The sequence below is a fragment of the Aplidium turbinatum genome, chromosome 16, assembly GCF_918807975.1.
Source record: "Aplidium turbinatum chromosome 16, kaAplTurb1.1, whole genome shotgun sequence".
Classification (NCBI taxonomy): Eukaryota; Metazoa; Chordata; class Ascidiacea; order Aplousobranchia; family Polyclinidae; genus Aplidium; species Aplidium turbinatum.
Genome location: NC_137487.1, coordinates 21,463,690 through 21,485,264, shown reverse-complemented (window position 1 = coordinate 21,485,264; position 21,575 = coordinate 21,463,690). Strand labels below are relative to the sequence as shown.

The 21,575-nt window shown below is 41.7% G+C and overlaps 1 protein-coding gene across 1 annotated transcript; it reads left to right on the top strand.

Annotated features, from left to right (window-relative positions):
* Positions 1–7,795: 7,795 nt before the first annotated feature.
* Positions 7,796–21,544, top strand: LOC145785411 (uncharacterized). Its single transcript, XM_082597068.1, has 23 exons — positions 7,796–7,955; positions 8,318–8,375; positions 9,006–9,159; positions 9,875–10,029; positions 10,268–10,395; positions 10,818–10,996; positions 11,293–11,453; positions 13,119–13,315; positions 13,590–13,776; positions 14,012–14,110; positions 14,502–14,642; positions 14,973–15,474; positions 15,579–15,658; positions 16,411–16,481; positions 16,822–17,002; positions 17,268–17,648; positions 17,843–18,396; positions 18,789–18,886; positions 18,953–19,010; positions 19,115–19,343; positions 19,462–19,646; positions 19,949–20,085; positions 20,863–21,544. Exons 1-23 carry the CDS (start codon positions 7,888–7,890, stop codon positions 20,997–20,999), a joined length of 4,140 nt encoding a protein of 1,379 aa, XP_082453194.1. The 5' UTR covers positions 7,796–7,887; the 3' UTR covers positions 21,000–21,544.
* The last annotated feature ends 31 nt before the right edge of the window (positions 21,545–21,575 follow it).

The following is a 21,575-nucleotide window of genomic DNA, read 5'->3' as shown; positions in this document are numbered from 1 at the left end:
GCTGTCAGCTTGAGACAGTGAACTGAAAAAAGTGTGGTTTACTCTCTTTTTTCTTTGCACTGACACCATTCGCACTTTCAAAAACGTTTTGCACGTGGTTGTGCGCGCACGTGGTTGTTGCTTTTGTGTCTAAATTTGCAAATAAACATTGCATGAAATTTTTTACTTTTTGCATTGCTGGAGCCTAGAACTAGAAGTTAATAGGATTTGGTATTCTGGATTCGATTCTGGATTCGGTTTAGTATTCCAGAATAATTCTGGAATAGTGAATTATTCTGAATTGCCCATCCCTACCCTAATCCTTTTAAAATGTTTGCTGAATCTGCGATCAACGAGACAGCGACTTCGGCAAACTCTTAGGATCATTACCGGAAATTTTAAAATAGATAAAATGTTTGCGGAAACTGCGGAAAAACCGAAACTGCGATCAGCGACTTAGGCTTTGTTCTATTTTTTTCTCTCGATCTTTTCAGTTTGTCTGTTTGCAGAAACACTCTAACCCTTTTAAAATGTATGCGGAAACTGCGATCAGCGACTTCCGCAAACTCTTACAATCATTACGGTACCAGAAATTTTAAAATGTTTGCGGAAAAACGGAAACTGCGGTCCCTAGATCAGCAATATTCTATTTTTTCTCTCGATCTTTTCAATTTGTTTGTTTGCGGATACCGATACTCCGATACCCTAACCCTAACTACCGCTAATACCCTAACCTTGCGGAAACTTCAGTCAGCAACTTTGGCTTTTTTTAAGTTTTTTTCTCGATCTTTTCAAGGTACAAACTGACGGTACGAATTAGGTTGCACCCGCCTGCATATTAGCTCGACAGCCACCCACACTTGCTGTTGTTTCTCTGGGCAAGAAACTTTACGATAATTGCCTCTACCCAGTGATCGATTTCGAGTAATGGGTAGTACCAAATTTAAGTCGTAAGTAGAGTAGACAACCGGAAACAGACATTGCCGTCGGCTGCAGCGTGGGTCAGGTGTACGTCAGAAGGCGTACAGTCTAGGGTGATTCATAAATTGAAATTTTTTAAATTTAATGGGGCACCCTCTTGTATCGTGTCAATACCTGAAAAAATAATCCTGTCAAATTTTTAGAGCAATCGAAAGCATTTTAAGGTTGTTACCAACTTTGAAAGTTGCACATAATACACACATGGGTCATTCCCTGTCAACTCAACAGGGTGTGCAAGCTCGATCCTCTTAGATTTTCTTGAAATTCACACTAAAGTTTCATATTGATGTATAATAAACACAAAAAAAAATTCAGCTCATTATCTCAAGACGTTTAGAAATTACAGCCCTTCAAAGTCACCAAGGTGCCTCAAAATGCGTTCGCATGTACATTTTCCTCCATGTTTGGGTCTTCATAACTTTTAATCTAAAGCATTTACAAAGCTGAAATTTGGTATTCTGATTAAGAAGCAGCCCTAGTTTTCATATCTACCACCAAGATTGCTAATTTCAAATTAGTTTTAGATATAGAACTATACTATTCATTATAGTACTCGAGGCACTGTCATGTGACTTCCGCACGGGTTGTCCTTGGGAACTCCTCTATGCTGACGACCAAAGGTCTAAAGGTCAACATGGCCAAGATCATGATCACTGGAAAGGAGCTGCATCGACTTAAAGACTCAGGACGCTACCCTTGTGCTGTGTGTAGGGCAGGTGTAGGGCGGTGTGGGCACAAACTCCATCCAATGCAACACTTGCCTCCTCTGGGTTCACAAAAAGTGCAGTGGCCTAAGAGGAGGTCTGAAACCCGACCCATCCTTCAAGTGTAAAAGATGTGCAGGAGAAGCTCGTCCCATAGAAGGTAGAACTATCACTGACATCCAAATAGATGATGGAAAGTTAGAAGTGGTAGACGCTTTCTGTTACTTAGGTGACATGCTCAGTGCCGGTGGAGGTACCGTCCTCAGCTCCACTACCAGAGTGAAGACAGCCTGGGCTAAATTCAAACAGCTACTGCCCATACTCACCAACAAAGATATCCCCCTTTCCAGTAACGGCAGGGTCTACAACAGCTGTGTCAGGAGCGTGATGTTGTTTTCAAGTGAATGCTGGGCAGTGACAAAAGAGGTACTGGGAAGAATTAAACGAAATGACAACGCAATGATACGGTGGATCTGCAACATCAGACCGCAAGAGAACTAGTACACCAGCTCAGACACTCTACTCGCCAGGCTGGGCTTGCGAAAGATTGAAGATGACCTCCGATTCAACCGTCTCCGCTGGTTTGGACATGTTGAAAGGAGCAGCGGATGGATAAATCAATGCCGAGATGTGCCAGTAGCTAGTACAAAGAAGCCTGGACGTCCCAGGAAGACATGGAGTGACACCGTAAACGATGACAGGAAGCAGTGGCAGATGACCAACACTAGCCCCCTAGATCGTGATGAATGGAGACTGAGGATGTGCCTTGCCAGACCCCGTCCTACCCTGATTCTAGGAAATGAGACGTAAAACAGGAAGATGATGATATAGAACCTTTCAAAAATTGAAATTTTTTATATTTGAAAAAAAATTATCAATTTATCAAAAATATCAAAATTATTTATCAAAATTATTTATCAATTTATCAAAATTATCAAAAATTGAAATTTTTTATATTTGAAAAAAAATTATCAATTTTTGATGTCCGCTATCTCCCAAACCAATCGTCACAAAACTACCGTTTTGCATATCATTAATCTATACTAGTTGATAATTAACCCCATGAGACTGACACCAAACAAATGTGAAATTATTGAAGTTTGGAGGGTGCAAAGATGAAGCCCGAACCATCTTTACACTCTCCAAACTTCAATAATTTCACATTTGTTTGATGTCAGTCTCATGGGGGTTAATTATCAACTAGTATAGATTAACGATATGCAAAATGGTAGTTCTGTGACTATTGGTTTGAGAGATAGCGGACATCAAAAATTGATGAAAAAAATTTAAATGCAAAAAATTTTAATTTTTGAAAGGTTCTATATCTAAAACTAATTTTAAATTAGCAATCTTGGTGGTAGATATGAAAACTAGGGCTGCTTCTTGATCAGAATACCAAATTTCAGCTTTGTAAATGCTTTAGATTAAATGTTATGAAGACCCAAACATGGAGGAAAATTTACATGCAAACGCATTTTGAGGGACCTTGGTGACTTTGAAGGGCTGTAATTTCTAAACGTCTTGAGATAATGAGCTGAAATTTGTTTTGTGCTCATTATACACCAATATGAAAATTTAGTGTAAATTTCAAGAAAATCTAAGAAGGTCGAGCTTGCACACCCTGTTGAGTTGACAGGGAATGACCCATGTGTGTATTATGTACAGCTTTCAAAGTTGGTAGCAACCTTAAAAATGCTTTCGATTGCTCTAAAAATTTGACAGGATTATTTTTTCAGGTATTGCACGATACAAGAGGGTGCCCCATTGAATTAAATAAAAAATCAATTTATGAATCACCCTAGCGTACACCGATGCATTGCGCTCAAGTCCGCTTTCCCGTAATGCAGGATAGAGATATGAAAAACAAACAAACAAACATGCCATAGTTTTTGCCAGAAACAATCTGTTCCAGCAATTCCTTGTTCGTAGAAAATACTTCCTGCATCTCATGACAGCTCTAGTCTAGGTTATCCTTTACTTGTAGCAGAGATTTTAATAAGTCTGTTTCTTTTTTTGGTTCACTGAGCCAAAACAAGAGAGAACACCTGCTCCACAAACGCACTGCTGACCAGAAGGGAAACGATGACGTTAACCTGCTTGTAGAGCAATGGAAACTCTATTAAAGATCTTCATCCACTTGTCCTTAGGTTCATCCTTACGGAACACAACATCTGGAATCTTCTTAAGCAGAGCAATGACAGCTGAGACCTCATCGAAAAACTCATGCTTCATTGCCATTGGCGGATCAATTTGTTTCGCTAATCCCTTAACTTTCTCATACTCAATTGTTTGATCTCAACAGGGTCCAGTTGATGTGTGTGGGAATGTTGGATGCTTCTCAAATTGATACCGCACTCATTGATATATTCCCAAAAAAAGATAGATTTGTAATTGTTAAAAATAAGAAAAAATAAGGACTCAAGGCAAAAACAAGGACATTTCTTAGAAATAAGGACAAATAATTTTTCTTAGATGTTGCCCTTTAAAATAAGGACAAATCTCAGAAATAAGGATGGTATGGCAACCCTGCTTATAGGTATATGCATACAATAGTAATATACTGTACCTGTACAGTAATTTACTATTGTTACAACATAAAAGCATTTGAATATATTCGTTGAGCTTAGTCTGTAAATATAAAACTTAAGCTGCAACATGCTTTTGAAATGATGAGTAGTGTTGGACTGTTGGGTAATGTTGAAAAAAACAAAACGATACGATACCGGTATTTGAAAAAATACTCAATATTTTGATACTTTTCGATATTTTTGTTATAATTAAGAAAAGAGTTTCTCAGTCTTCAAAATTAGTGTCAGCAATTTCCGAGGTGATTACCGACACAGATGCATGAATGGCGCATTAGCGTCTGCAATAAAAATGCCGAGGCCACACGAGCGTAAGGTTAGGGTTAGACATTCCTCCCAGTCGTTATGCCACAGCCATAGATGTGCTCCTTAGTCAACACCCTGATGGAGCTCTGAGAAAGAGGCGTGTGGATGGGTATCAAAGCACGAAAGCGGCAAAACGTGGACGCTTCATTGCAAACGGCAAAGACAGTGTAGATTTACAGCCAAGCGATGAGCCTCGTGATGTGTCCGACTTTGTGTTGCTCGCAGTATCTGAATTGTATCGAAATTATGTTAGTGCATACGTAAATCGAGGCAATCTTCTTGGAGGGAGCTATTAATTTGTTACTGGTACCTGGTTGAGCAATTAACGTTATTTTATGATAATTCAACGTCGCTAGATGTCGAATTAATGCAAAACAAACATAAATTTCTTATTGGGCATTGTTGTTATGCAATATAACCCGCCGGGAAAATTAAATCGATTTGTGCTGACTCGAACGTTGAATGAACCCAAAATTGACTTACTTTTCCTCCCCGTGAGTTATTCAACGTGAATTACCGTAACAGCGTGCGTATCGCGTTGTTCGCTTTATCGCTACTTGTGGTATTATTACATCACAACAAATCAAACAGAGCGGTCTTGATGGACTACTCTAGTATATTTTTCGCTTCTCGTTTTACATGTTTTGGTACAATTTTTTTCATAATAAACGTTCATGGCAATTGCCGATGCCGAGGCAATTTCTACTTTTGCCGTTTGGCCTCGGCAACGTTTTTGTAGGGGTTTGCAGTTACGAGTTAGGGCTGTAATAGTTAAAATATCGAACGATACTGAAATAACTATCGATATTGCAAATATATATATCGTATCGAAAATCCGATGTATCACCCAACACTAATGACGAGCCAGGTATTATATGAAGGGGATGGAGACGGATGCCACCGATGTCATCCCCTCAAAGTCGTCTCATGCCGATGTCGTCCCTTGAAAGCAGTGGCTATTTTTCCACAATCAGGTGTTGCCAGAGTTAGGATTAAAGTTAGGAAGGGTTAGAGTTTAGAATAAGATTAGGGTTTTCATTTTCCCAGGACTAAAAAAAAATTTCAAAATACAAGTTTTTGTTTTCAACAGCTTTAAACTTTTCTCCAATTAAGGCAGAATTCCTTATTTGGCAACACTATTGAGGCTATTATTACACTACATAGTGTCTATTCTTTATTGCAATATATATATTATACAAATAGCTACTTTATTCTAAACAGGTTTCTTGTTTGAATAAAAAAACAAGTGACCCAGAAAAATTTTCTGGAGACTCATCTTTGGGTCGCAACATATAAGTTAGAAACCACTACAATAAACCATTGCTTAAACTTCATGCACCAGATGACGTGGAAGTGATAAACTATTGAGTGTTGATTAACTTTGGATTGTTGGAGTCATATTTATATTTTTTTGTTTTTATAAGCTGAAATTAAGTTTATTGCTAACATCAATTCTGCTTGTGTTTGAATGTTTTCGCTTTAGCAAACCAGTTAACTGGATAATAAGCAGAAATTTTCTGCAATATATATATAAACTTATGATGAGCATGTTGTGAAGTTATGCATTTGACTACTTTTGGGAAAGTTTTTCCATGTGGAATTTTGTTAATTTAACTTTCAAGCCATCGCTTTTGTTAGAGATACATTTACAAAACAATTGATACATTTGAAGATACTAGGCTACTACTGTATTTAACAATTGCTGCCTTGTAACGGGTCATATACACTGTAGTTGTGACCACTGATGTATCCAAATCATGATGACACGTTTGGACAGTTTATGTAAACATGATGTGATTCAAACAAATGCACTTTGTTTGGCAGCATAGTTAGGTTATGCAGCTGAGTCAGTTGTGATGAGAAACAAGTAGTTCTCAAGTCTTTCAATCTGATCAATAGAAGAAATTTACTTCAGAAAATCATGAGGAAATTTTGCATAATTTCAATAGCTGTTACAGTATTGTGCTGACACTAAAATTATTGTTGGTAAAGAATAAAAACCACAGAAAATTTTCAGAAGCAAAGCTGATTGATTGTGCTCGATGTTTTTTTTATTTTTTTATTGCAAGCCTGATGGCCATCTGCTCTATTATTTTTTCTCTATTGGGAGAGGCCAGGCTGCACTGCAGCTGGTTGTATCTTTCACCTGCCACTCATTGTGATTAGAAGGCATTGTGCATTTTTGGTATTTGAATGCACATTCACTCAATATTGCAACCGCTCAACAGGATGGCTGTTTCCATTCATTGGTATTGTTGTTGAGAATCAGGCATTCAGCATCATAAGGCGATAGAACTGTGATTGATTATATAATTTAGAGTTGTTGTGGTTATTAGGTATTTTCTTGGTAAAGCATGAAAGCAATCACTTGTTATTGTTACATAACTAATGATAAAGTGAATCGAACTATGACATCATAGTTTGTCACATTTCCTGGCTATAGCAATCTTTGTTAGCAACGCGTATGGTAAACAATGTGGAATTTACTGCGAGGTGGTATTATGATAATGCCACAAAGATAAATCTTACTATAATACAGATAGCTAGTAGGCTGATTTAATGGAAAAAATCATTTTTTAAAAGGTTTCCTGTTTAGCATTGTGGTCATTTCATGTGAAATGTTGATGGCAATGATGTAAATGCTTCTTTCATTCTTACTCACCTTGTCTCCATTATTCTTAATATAAATGTATTACCAATACTCAGGCTGTGTAATACATGAGATTGAGAGGTCATACATGTGTGAATGCATTTCAACATGTTTGCTTTCAAATGATATTTTAGTTTGCGCATTAAACTCGGTTGGACCTCTGCCACTGTCAACATCGCAACCCTGAAGGTGAACAAAGCAGCGCAGGCAAAGTTTAATGAAGGAAGTTGTCGTTGCGTTTTATTGAAGATTAAATACTTTATTGTTTAAGGCCATGTTGCTGTGCAAACAAAAGCATTGTGTGTGTAGATTCCAGTTTGTTTTGCAACACAATTGTGAACGAACAGGGCAACAGGCCATTGATTGTTGTTGTAACTTGCTGTCATCCTAATTTGTATGTCAGCTGTAAGTAAAGACAACAGGTTTTTATTGCCAAGATATCGGAAAAAGGTCAATAAAATATTATAAAACTGCCTGCGTTTTAGTAGCAATTCAAACGATTTTGATATTTCTGAAGAAATCTTCTGAGTCTTATATTGAACATCTTGGTTGCAATCGATTCATCTTTCTTTGCTTTGTGTTTCAGTGTTTATCTTAACTTACCTAAGCAGGCAATCGCTTAATGACGATGGTTTAACTTTCAACTAAGCTGCCTCCACACTCGTGGAAGATAATTGTCGAAATGCTGCATGTGTTTGGGGTCAACCGGGGTCAAATGATGACCTTTGACGTAGCCTTGGCTATGAAGAAGTAAGTTGATAAAATTGTTGCTAACTGTTTTGTAAAGTTTAAAAGAACTAGTTTGTGGATTTAATTGGTGCTCTGAAACCACTTATATTAATTCTTTATTTTTATGTTACAAATTGTATGAAATTTACATTTCTATAGTAAAAAATAATCTGGTACAGTAATATTTGTAATTGACGATCTTTATGACGGCAGCAATTAAAGAAGCCCACTGCCGCTAATTATTTAATATATATATATATATAGCTGATCGGATAATCACGCGGTCAAAGTAACCACCAGGAGTCGTTTTGTTTTGGAGAATATTATTTTCAAAAAAAAACTTGTTATGACTTTGACGGGCACATTATATTTTCTTGCTTTAGGGTCATTGACCTCAAAGTTGCAGTGAAGGTGTCATCCGGGATAGAGCCAAGGAAACAGGTGAGTAGAGGATGGCTAAGGATTGTCTTGGTAGTTTGGCGTTGTGGCAGACTATGCAGGTGTAAGTAGGCACCTCATGGTCCGAATGACCATGATCAGGGATTGACCTACGAATTATTCATTTCATGATCCTGAAGTCCTTGTTTTGCTTCAAGGCACAAATCAACTACATTGCTGGTTTAAGCAGCATTTCCTTGACTGTCAGGTGTCCTCTGGGCCATGACGTGATCGAGGAGAAATCCCACCTGGTTGCTTCCTCGAATGAGACGATCTCATGTTTTTGTTGACTGTTCTACTTCTGTTTGTTTCGAATGTGTTTGTTCTGTCAACAAAGTCCAGTATTTATTCATGGTCTGGTGCAAGAGATCCATTCCGTATGAACTTGCTGCCGTGGCGCAATCACTGACTTTGTGAGGAGGTTTTAAAGCAAAGCTGTTAATTCTTCATTGAGTTCCATAATATATCTTCCACTGAGACCCATAAATGTTGCAACCTTGAAACAGCAACGTAATGTGCTGGAAACACAAGAAGGACCGATGGCAATTTGGTTATTGTCTTCCACTGCATTGACATGTGGGTAAATTGCGGCCGCAGTCGTCAGAGTAAGTAATCTTCTGTTCATTTCTTCAGGTTATGCTGATGAGGGAAGGTCAGGCACTGGCGGATGGGAACAAGGTTTGTTCCTACAGCGCTGGTACCGAGAGCAATCCCATCTACGTATTCGATATGTCCAAGATAGAAACGGAAACATTCCATTCATCTCCTTTCCCCCACAACGACGACGGTGAGTCTATTAAGCTGTGGCTTCGGAAGCTATTGTGGGACATGGGTATCTGATTGTCCGCTGCAAACACTTCTGTCTCACAGAAGGTTTGAAGCCAGTTTGTATGCCAAACTTTGTGACGTCATAGACGGGCTATTTTTGCTGCGCCGAGAAACATTGTTTATTGCCTTTGAGAAAATGTTTCGTGATGGTACTGTCCACCGAGGATGCAGTATTCCTGAAGTAATTACGCTGCATGCAACGTTCGTTGCAGCTGCTGGCCGACTGTTGCAACGTGTACGTGTACCAAACCACTGGTAGGCAGTCTAGGCAAAGTATGTGCCTACCAGTGGTTTGATAGCCAACCTATCGCCAGGTTTCCCTTTCTGTTGGTGATATTTCTTTTTCATTGTTATTTCGAGGCTTAGTCCCTGCTTTTTGTTTTCTAAACATTTTGTGTTAAGTCAGTTTGAGCTTTTTAGTAAAGTAATATCAATGTATCAAACAGTTTCAAGGGATGAAAATTGTGGTGAGGTGAGTTGGCAGCACCGAGCCGACCAGAAGTTGTGACGTATCCCACAAGGAACCCCCAAACTCAGCGTGTTTGGTCAAGTCTTTCCTATCCATTGACGTGCTAGATCATCGCGGATGTCTTTATTTCATTGATCTACGATTCTACGTTTAAAATATGTTTAGCGACATCACTGCATCATCTATGTCCTCTTCCCTGTTTCAGATTGGTCGGAGGAGATCAGAGATGCTGTCCACATGGAGCCATCGTACGACACGGTGGTGGCCCGCACCAAACTTGCTATCCGCATCAATGAGTCGACGCGCCACCAAGTGGCCACCCTCAGGTCCATGGTACACTCACAACGACTCATGTTTGAGGTGACGTTCTTCAGTCCAAAGCAAAGTTATTAACAGCTCAGTTACTTTTTGATTCCCAACGTTTCGGTTGCTTTTGAACGTCATAACATGCAACTTTCATCTGATTTTATTTTCTGTGGAATTTCCAGCTCCAAAACCCATTGGAGTATCTGCGTCAGGTCCGGATGTTGTTCATTATTGCTGCCTCCAGAATCATCGCAGCCGATGTTCAGGTGTTTAATTTCTGGTGACGTTTCAGGGGTGGAAAGCGGCTGTTTGGAACCTGAACGAAGTGTTGAAGGGGTTCGATAGGCGAGTGGCAGCCATCAACAATCGGTGCAGAGGTTTGCTCGATGAAGCGCGCGGTAGTGACCAGACATTGAATGGGTGAGCTTGTGATTGGATGAACCTTCAATGAAACGCTTTGCAATGTTTACCATTATGACGTGACAGTGAGTCACACGAACACGTACGATCGTTGCGCAATTTGTATAAAGGAAATGTCATTGGCCATTCCAGAGTGTCATTGTAGATCTGCCGAATTCAACTGATCATATGCTAAAAGCTGCTTTCAGTTGAACACTGTTTTAAGTTTCGAACTTTGTTACAAATGGCTGCAAGTTTTCTCATGTCATGCCGTAACAATCGACATTGAATCTTGCTGGCTCACAACCAAATCTCATTTCAACTATGTGTCATAGCAACCAACTCTCATTACAATCATATGTCATAGTAACATCGTAAGAGCATTGACTTGTATCATTGAAATGTATCATCGTAATAAAGTGAATTTCAACCTTGTGTTTCAGGTTTGAAGAAATTATCGACATACTAGGGCGCATCCCCCTCCCCACCGCCCTGTTAGAGGCCATCTCCCCCTCGTCCACTGGCTTGACCTTGCGGGACTGGATTGAGTCGAAGTGTAAAGGCACCAAGCTGGAAACCCTCCTCGCAGAATCCCAGCAACAATCCCTCGCCGTGAAATTCGGTTTGTTACGTCATGCATTACGTCACCAACACGCCATTCTGTTTGCTTTGACTTGTGTCCCTCGTTGGGATATGAGCGGTCTCCCTCACAATTATTTTCTTTTCTGCTAATATCGATCCAATGCATCTACTCCACGTCTTTGATAAATTTATCTAATTTTTAAACATCTGTTGACGTTCTATTCTCGTATCATACGTTCAACTATGAACAAAGTTCCACTTGGAAAGCTTCTTCTAGTTATGACGTATAGTAGGTCTTAGTCACGTCACGTCACATGGCCATGGTTTGTTCCGCAGAGAAATTCAATTCCTTGATGGAGGATTGTCACGTGGTGTCGGAGCAAGCCAAGAATACCCAGATGAGAGACTGCACCAGGGTCAATGATCGACTCAACGCCCAGGAGAAATTCATTGAAGCCGCCAACCAACACGTCAACGACCAGAAGGGTCTGGCCCAGGTGGGTAGTTTGGTCTGGCACCGGTTGAGTGTTAGAATAGAGCTCATATTTTCCCAGACAGTTTGAAATCTTCGAAATGAAAATCCTGAAACGCCTCACCGAGAGCGTTTGTGCAATGATCAGTTGTTTCTGGAAGATCAGCTTCCAAAAGAAGTTTATAATCAAGAATAACTTGGCACAATCTGTTAACATTTATTGGAATCTTGGATCGACTCTTCCCGAGTTCGAATCCCACCCACGCCTCACTAATGTGACGTGGGTGCGACCTCGTTTGTGACGTGTCTTCGATTGTTTATTCAGCGCGAACAAGTATCGGGCCATGATTTCGGATGCTATCTAATGCAAGGGTCTCAAACTTAAGTTGCTCTGAGGGCCAAATGAAAACTTGTAAATTAACCCGTAGGCCGCAATACATAATAAGAAGTCAACAAACAAAGCATCACAGTTAAAACGCAATAAAAATGTTAGATCACAAGAAAAAGTAATAAGAACAAAGAGATGGAAAAACACTGCACGAACGCAAAGACGGACCTGGAGAGTAAAAACCTTGCAATCAACTTTCAAAAAGATGGTACTGCTATTTTGCATTCATCAAATGCTGGCATTTGCACAACAATCTAACCTCTTAGTGTAATTTATTAAGTTAAGAATCGATTTCGCTATAGTAACAGCATCTTCAGCTAGCACATGTAAAAAAGAAAATACGTAAAACGAACAAATAAAGCAAACTCCGATGTTATCAACATGCATAAAATAAAATTCTATTCTAAATAGATGGTTACATAAAATTAAAATCAAAACCTGCAAGCCTAAATCTTTCAAAAAGCGCAGAAAAACTAAACCTTTGAAGAAGTGACTTCAGCAAATACCAAGGTTGCTAATGATAACGATACAACAAGTGAATAGGCAATGTGATTGTGATGTAACAATACGAGGTTCTTTCACGCAATAAATTGGCTCGACTGTAGTGCTAAATAGTCGTGTGAAGTTTTATGGGCATCGTATCTTTCTAAATCCATAGAAAAAATATTTCCTGTAACCACTAAGCCACCGGCCTCGGTAGCTTAGTGGTTAGTGCGCTCGCCTCTTAATCGGTAGGCATGGGTTCGATACCTTGTCGGGTCATACCAAAAACTTTTTAAAAATGGTACTGAATCTAATTCCTGCTTGGCACTGAGCAACGGAATGGATGCGGGTAATAATGTACTAAGTTGCATCTCTATACAGCTACATTGACACTGTCTGCTTTGTAAAGCGGTGAGGAGCAACGCATTCTGCGATGGATACAGCGCTATATAAAAACTAACATTATTATTATTATTATTGTTAATTACTTCTAAGTTCAAAAATGCATCGCGGGCCACGTGTGAGATTCTTGATCCAGTGTCTACAGCTCGAAATGTCATCAATAGAGCTTTCAACTTTGTGACGTCTGCTTTCGTTAAAATTTTCAAACTTTCATAAAAGTTTTGTTCAATCTTTCTCCGTTTTGCTTCATTTTTACATTGACCCAACGTCTGCGGATGTGATTTGACTGATTTTGCTTTCTGGGTTTTCATCCCAAAACATCAGAGTCCCCGGAATGTCTGCAGCGATTCCTTCGTTTCCTCATATTCAGTTACAAAGTATAAGGGACGTGTTGACCTGTAACCTATCTTCTTGTAGAGCTTCGTGAAGAACCAGGAAACGGCTCGTGGCTTGCATAAGGGATCATTAAGCCACGATGCGATGTACACGTTGTGTGAGAGCCATGTCGCACAACTCCACAAGATGAGCGATATCGCCGCCAAGATAGATGTTGGGTGTCGGGAGTGCCGCGCGAGGAAGAATGCGATGGAGAAGAGCTTCCACACGAGGATTAGGTGATGCGGCGGTTGCTAGGCAACCAGTAGTCTTAACAACAATTTAATTTTTCTCCAATTTTCTGCACACAAACTTTTTTAAATATAGACATACGGTATTTTCCGCTTTGGGATCTGCTGGTTGCTTTGTGGCAGATTTGATTACATCTTTGTAGCTATTCTCCAAAATAACAAATTTGAGTGAAGAGCTTCAACTTCTTCCTTTGTGCTGATGTTAAATTCAATTTCTGTATCATGTTCTGTTCGATCTAATTCTCGATTGTGTCCGGTACAGGTGGCTCTACATGGTGGAACGGAATATAGCGGACCGGGACAAGGAGATTACTCTGTTCCAGGACCGGCTGATTGAGTTCCGGCACAAAGTCGACTTCCTGACACGGGTCAAGAGTGCACCAGAGTTGTACTTCTCGCTGCTTCGGGAGTGCGCGCGCAGGAGAACCTTCGCTCAGGGGTTCACTCAGGTCAGTGACGTCATCGCGTGGCATGGAAAGGTCGTCTAAGAAATCTCCTCAAACGTCGTGTGCTGGTAGCGACAGCAAAGTCGGTATCATGTTTCTGCAGTGGCTCATCGCGGTCATTTTGTTGTAAGATTCAGGGAACTACCATCCCTCCATCCTGGTGTCGATTGTTTCAACTTTGTGTTCTTGACCCGACCCGTAATCGAACCTGAGTTAATTATTTGTTGTGACGTAACAGTGGACGGACGGGATGCTGGCCACGTCAAGAGTCGCAAGGGATCGCGAGATTGTGAAGAGGAAGAACTTCAAGGCGAAGATCGGGAGCCACTTCATCCTGGTGGGTTGGTGCTGCCATGAGATGTGGAGTTAGCTCCAGTGTTTTATTTCTTTGTTTCTCTTAGAGGGAAGTCTACCCACACCTGACTTTGCCACTGAGCAATGAGCATGTTGGCATCAATGTTTTCGTTTAATTTTCTTATTTATTATTTGATGTTTGTGTACTTTCAATGTGTGTTATGTTGACCATGGCAGCCCTTACTGCTAGGGTCAACATAACACGCATAGAACCTAGACAGACATCAAATAATAAAATTGAATGCTGCAATAACTTTCTCCTAAGTCGCCCTCGACCTTGTATCGCATGTTATCTCGACTTGCGCACTATCATTGTGCGCAGCAGGTGCGTGTCTTGTAAGCGGTTTCTGATGATTTTATTTAACTTTTTGCAGAAACTCTTTCCTGGCTTTTCTGACAAACCACCGTCCGTTGCTAAGCGACCGTTGCGTAGATTCGATACAGAACTTCCCGCCATCTCCGACGATGACGTAAAAGCTATCGCCGGGGACTTTCCCCAGTTTTCACCTGACGAGGTTTGAGAGGATTTGTTAATTCCGCGCTTCATTTTTTATTCAGTATTGCCCAACCCAACCCGTTCACGTGCTTTCATGTTTCTTGACTCGATGCTAATTTGAATGTTTTACCTGAAATACTGAAACAACAATAACATGAGACGGACCCCGCGGGAAATCTGAGCCCCATATTTTTTCTAACCACACGTTGCCAATTGTACTATGTTTGTTCCATTGGCACAGTCGTGCTGGTAGGCCACTGCTCGTCGTGGAATCGAACCCGCAATGACTGTCAGGTAGGTTGCGTTGGCGGGAAAATCTATTGAATGTGGTCATTGTTTCCTCACACAGGTGGAAGCCAGCGCTCTCCCCGGCCACTTCCCGTGGCAACTGACCTACTCTACCTCAACCAAGACGATGCTCACCCTGCAGACCGGCCCCGACGCGATCAACAATCGCTCGGTGACGTCATCAATCAACTCTGTGACGACCCACATCGAGGCGAGCGTTGGCAGCCCGAGTGACGGTTTCCTTGGCAACGTGACTACGGAATCCAACGATCGCTTGCTCGGCGGGTTTGTGACGTCATCCATCCATCAATCCGGTGACGTCACGGCGACATCTCCTCCTGCACTGCCCTCTGGCGGTGACTTGCAGTTTGGGAGTCCGGACTCGGGAGAATTCTTCAGTATGGCGCCCTTTAGTGACTCTTCCCCCAAACTGCAATCATTCATAACCATCCCTCCCCCCCAGAGTGATCCGGACGCCGACATGGCGACGACAGAGGAGGACAGCCCGGTTGTAACCTTGTGCAAGGACATCGCGTGCCATCGTAGTACGTCACAATCACAGAGTAAGCATCAGTTGGTTGTGTTGGTTGGTTGTGATCAACTAAATATGTTTTAATGAAGTCTTCAACGATGAAACAACGTCTTCTGATGTAACTATTCTTCACAGCGATGAGCAGCACCAGCGATGACGAGATGTTCCATTCATTCCACAGCGACCTGAACAAGGACAAAACTGACAACATTCAGGTGACCGATAGTAACCTTTCTTGCTCGGCAAACCGTGACCTGATGTTCAGTCACGCGAAAAGTGACCATTAGTAACCTGGAAAGCGTATCTTTGTTGGTCTCAGCGCTGCTAATTCGCATTCATCGAATACAGACATTTGCACAAGAATCTAATCTCTTATCACAATTTATTAAGAATCAATTTTTCTGTAACAGCATCTTCAGCTTATTCAAATAGAACACGAAATCACTTTAAAAATTGAAACTTTTCATTGGCCTCATTTTAAAACCAGTTGCATTTGTTGCTGAAAATATTCGAATTTGAAACATAAGTGATAGATCATTCTTCTTCTTCTTCAATTGCCTTGCCTGAACCAGGCATCGACGGCCTCAGATGAATAATTAGACCAAATGTTCCTATTATATGTTGCATGGATAATTGTTTCTGTTTTGTCGTTAAATTGTTCCAGATGTGTTTGTCTTTGTCTGCCAGGTGCCCGCTTTCCAAAAATTTTACCAGTTAAAGAGAGATGCTCCAGTTTTTGCTTTCTTATTACATGGCCGAGAAATTTATATTGTCTGGTTTTCATACTTTTTAACAGAGTTCTGGTTTGGTTCACTTGGTGTAGAATTTCTTTATTTGTTTTCTTTGCCAGCCATGAAATGCGTTGCATTCTACGGAAACACCACATTTCAAGCATAGACCACAAGCAAGCAAGCACCACATTTCACACATAGATCATTAGCGCCACTTAACGTTTATTTGTTTTCAGCTCGCCATCCGCGTTCGTGAAGTGGAGCTAGAGAGGAAGCAAAAGGATGAGGAATTGGAAAGAATGAAAAAGTTGGTTTGTTACATTTTTCCGCATAATTTTAGTCTTATTTTATTGTGTGACTGTCATCGCATGAGAACAATCTCATCAACTTGTGGAATAAGATGGTCATTGGTCATAGGTCATAGGCCACCGTCATATTGCAATCATCGCGTGCAGACCAGTGAGCGCTTGCAACGACTGAGGAAGCTTCTTAGGTTGATAGTTCTCAGATCGGTTTTTGTAAATCTGGAAATTGATTTCCAAGCTTTCCTGTGACGTTGAAACAACCGGGAACCGCGTTGGATCATTTCTTCCATCGCGTTTCGTCGTGACCGTGTTTGTCAATCACAGTGACCTTTGACATTTCAGAAAATACGAGGAAGATGTTTCCAGTCTCCAACAAAGTCGCGACGAAATTGTCGCGGATTTCGATCGTCGATGGGCGGAGTCTAAATCGGAATTAAGCGCTGTGATTGGTCAGTTGGAAAGTGAGCGACAGGAGAAAAAACAAGCCTGGGAGAAGGAGACTTCTATTGCGCAACAACGCAAGGTAGGAGGTGTTGGGGTGAAACCATCTTCTTCCTGCAGACGAGTAAATATCTCAACGCACTGAGTTGTGTGGTGAGTAGAAACGAGCTTAAATTTTTTTTGGAGATGAATTTAAGTTTTTTCCAAGTTCCCACCTTCTGACTAAGTAAAGTTTCGCATGAACATCTGGCAAAGTTTTCATTTTTTTAATCCTCCCCTCGCTCTCTCGACCGGTGTCGAACCTCTGACCTTCCGATGCTGACCTAGTAATATCACCTCGCTTGCAGGAACTGGAGCAGAAATCCAGTTTTCTTCTGGAGGAGAATTCATCTTTGAGGTCAGAGATCCTCGCCAAGAATGAGATCATCTCGGAGATGAAGTCGGATGCTGAGAAACAACGGAGCGGCTTCGAGATTGAGATGGCGAGCGCTTCCGAGAAGTCCGAGCGGGAACTGTGGGAAGTGAAGCGGCAGTTTGACATCGAGCGCCAGGAGATGGCGACAGAGAGCGAACGGATGACGAAACAATTGGAGGAACGTCACGATGACGTCATGTCGGCAGAAGAGCGCATCCAGGAGCTGGAGAGTGAATTGTCGCAAGCGGAGAGAGAGGTTATCACGGAAAAACAGGAGGCGGAGGATTGCAAGGGCCGGATATCCGTCCTCCAGGTAGCAAACAAGTAATTCCGTTCCTGAAAGGAAATGACGAAACTTAAATTATTTCTGTTGGTTGATTTCAACCTAGTTTTTCCGGTGGTTAATATTCTAAAGTAGTCGATACTTGCGATTGGTTTATATCTCAAGAATTGCCGTCGCGGTTGAGGTAGATGTCAACGAATTGATCAAAATAATTTGTCTTCTAGGAGGAAGTGGAGGGATTGGGTTTGCAGCTCCGATCCGCTAAGATGGAAGTGGAAGATGCGGTTGATCGCGCCAATGATTCTGACCTCCAGTTGAGGAAATGCGAAGAGCGTGCGGAGAGCTTGAAAGCAATGCTGGCCGGCTACGAGATGCAGCTTGAGAACGCAGAGGAAAGGGAGAAGTTGTGCAAACATCAGCAGAATGAACTGGAGAGTCAAAAGAACAACATTGAGGAACTGAAGAAGAGCTTACAGCTTGCCGAGAGCTGCAAGACGCAGCAGGAAGCTGAGCTGTCCGAGTTGAAGGAGGCAGAAACGGAGTTTAGAGCCACTCTCACCAACAAGGACCAGCTTCTCAATGACACCATCTCCCAACTGACCTCCGCACACGAGCAAGCGATGCTAGAAGCGAAGAACGAATCAGATGAGAGATTGAATAAAATGTTTGATGCCAACAAGAGGAGAATGAACGAGATCGCTGAGGAACACAAACTGGAGTTGGGAAGACTAAACGATGCGCACGAAACCGAAGTGGAGGAACTCAAAAGATTGCACAGGTGATCCGGGATTAATGGCTTTTTTGGCCTGGGCGGTCATTTAAATTTGTAAAATCTTACTTTAAAAATTATTTATGTACTTCTCCGCACACAGTCTGCATGTGCTATCCTGCTGGGAGGGAGTGTGTTTAAAGCCGGGGAATTAGATGTCAATGCGTTTAAGGTTAAATATAACTTCACTGTGTTACCACTTCATCAGTTTGAAAATGACTGATTTGCTGGCTGGGCAATGTGGTTGATGAGGAAGGATTTGGCGGATTATATTGATGAACAATTCCTCCATCAAAGTTAATCTCAATGGGATCTGTTACATCGAGTAGGAGGATCAAATTTCCCTCCAATGATTCCACGTCTTCCGTGCGTGTCTGTAATATCTTCTTCCTCCTCATCAGATGCGCTATGGATGAGATGCAGGCCGACCACATCCACGCCCTGGTGACGTCACAGAAGGAACGCGGTGAAATGGAAGCGAGCATCGATCGTCTGAATGGTCAGTGGCGCGCTTGTTGTTGTTTGTTGTGAATCGACGTTGGTTGATCGTTATTCTTCGTTGCAGATGACCACAGGAAGATTCTAGACGATCTGATGGCGATGCACAGTGGCGAGGTGGACAGGTGGGTTGCATGATGGTAATGAGACGTTAAACGAACGTAATCGCCTGATTAACGTCACTTTGATGTTGCCTAACGTTAATGTGATGAATGTTGTTGGTTTTCAGGTTGAAGAAGGAATTGGAAGAAGCCTCGCAATCTCCTCCTCAATTGAACTTAACAACATCCTCGTGTGAGGAGCCCATGGTGACGTCATCAAACGACGAAGAACTAGACGGGAAGCCGCAAGGCGACGACGTGATGACGACGTCATTTAAAGAAGAGTTGGAGAAAGAAAAGGAAGCTCTTAAAACCTCGTTTAAGCGGAAGGAAGAGTCTGCCACTAAGCGGAGACAGGTGAGCTGATTGCTAGGATGAGGAGGATTGGTTCTACTTTGGATTGAAGCGACGTTTGACCTGATGCGAGACGATGCTTCCAGACAAGATTCGTCATTTACTTTGCATCCTCCTCCAGGTGATGTTTAACTCCGCCATCCAACATCTCACCATTGCCAAGGATGTGGAGATCCAACGACTCAAAGAACAACTTTCCAACGCTGAGACCATGATGTCATCGTCGTCCATCTTGTCTGCTTCCGACGTCACCCAGTCGATGACGTCATCGCCGACACGACTCCGAGACAAAGTGGCGATTACAAAGTGAGTGACGTCAACAAGTAATGAGCTCCATTAAACCTCCAAGCAGGATATCCCCAATTATCAAGTCTCCTCTTCAATGATGCGCGTTTATAAGCGATCTCTGAATGGACCACTGGGTAGCGTTGCTGACTTACTTCCACATCTCCTCGTGCGCTGATGCATTGTGGGATTGCACATCGTATTCTCGCCAATGCTCTTTGTATTGATTCAACGTTTGCAGATATTAGATCAATTACAATGTAGACAGACTGATTGTGTTGATGAATACTGTTACGTAATTTCCACATGTTATGACGTTGCAGCTTCCAGCGCGATGACATAGTCCTGGTGGTGTACGAAGAGAAGTACAATCACCACATCGTCTTCACTGTGAGTCACACTCTCCACTTCGTCCACGTGGATGCGAGCCACCAGCACAAGTTGAAGACCGGATCATCAGGTGGGTGGCATCAGTGCTTGGATGCTGAGCTCATATCTTCAATTCTTCATGTAGTGGGGCTTTGTTTCTTACTTTTTTGTTCTTTCAATAACTTGGCCTCAATGCCAAGTTATCTTTGGATGCTTATTGCGTTGTTCTTCTCCTAGTGGGAGCTTTGTTCCTCAGTGAGATGTCCTTTATTCCTTCAAAGATTGATATATTATATAAAGCGTTTTGGTACATCCGACATGACTCTGATCATTGTAGAGTGGTGTCAAACGTCTGGTTTTAACATCGACTGCTCGAGTGGCATCCTTTGAACCACAGACGCATGAACCTTCCTCATGTCATGAGGTTTAACCAATCTCCCCACTTTTTTGTTTACGCGAAAAGTATGTAGAGATAACATAAATAAGCAAGGAAAAAAACTTTCCAACATTTTCAACACATCGTTGTGGCCTCATCAGAATGTGCAGTATCAAAAAATAGCGAATAGAAATTCGCCCATAGTAGGTGTAGTGGTCGTTTTGATCCGGTGATGCCCCGTTACCGAGAGTGGCCGGATCCACCTCCATAGTTGCAGTTTTTCTTCAAGCTATGAGCAGCTCTTCTGTTCGCTATTTTCAAGTTCTGTACCACAAAGGTCAGGGTACCACCAATTCAAATATAAAACAAGAAAGGGACAATTAGAAGTTCAATTTAAGTGCATTGTCAAATATACGTTTCGCGTAAACAAGAAATAAAAAAATCTGTTGAAAAGTAGCTTCAGTTACGGTATCTCAACAATTTTCTCTCCAGAGCACAAGAACTGGACGTTGGCACGGTACATCCACCGGGACTACTGCCAGGTCAGGAAGGCTAATAACAGGTTCGGAGTTCCGGTCGGTACCAAGTTTTTCCGGGTCTACGTCGTCCCTCTCAGCAAGACCACTTAGTGGACATTAGAATTTTCATCACATTGATTGATTGACCGAAAGGAAGTGAACTTTCAATTCGTCATTGTGACGTGTCACAAAGCATGGTGACGTCAGGTTGCAAGGAGGGAATGGTGTCGCTGCAGCCACATGATCAAACTGAGGCTTGTTGCTCTGACTGACCTTGTAAACCCTTTCACGCCCCCCCCCCCCCCCCTAATCATTGTTGCATTTGTCTACAGGGGTTTTGTTTTATTCAAAATGTTTTTGTGCACTCTTTTTGTACCTGTCCTTGCGTGACGTCATAACTGGTGTATGTTTGTCTTCACTGTCTAATGCAATAGTTACGTCATATTGTGTGTTTATTTGACTGTGACGTACCTACTGCCGCGTTTGTTTATGTTCCGAACGAATCAAATGTTGATTTAGGTGTTGTCTGCCCAACAACATTTGTATGTTTGCTTGGTTGATGCTCGAAATTGTTGGGCTCAAAAACTTTTCCAGCTATTTGAATGTTATCGCTGTTTGTAACAATCTTTGAATAGACCCGTCACGCCTGAATGCTTCGTTCGTGTGGTTCTGTAGATGGAAAAGTCA

Excerpts from the sequence above, each read along its gene's own strand:
- LOC145785411 (XM_082597068.1), top strand. The coding sequence starts at position 7,888 with ATGCTGCATGTGTTTGGGGTCAACCGGGGTCAAATGATGACCTTTGAC. Across the intron at positions 7,956-8,317 it reads GTAGCCTTGGCTATGAAGAA|GGTCATTGACCTCAAAGTTG; the intron begins GTAAGTTGATAA and ends TTCTTGCTTTAG. Across the intron at positions 17,649-17,842 it reads GCCGGATATCCGTCCTCCAG|GAGGAAGTGGAGGGATTGGG; the intron begins GTAGCAAACAAG and ends TTTGTCTTCTAG.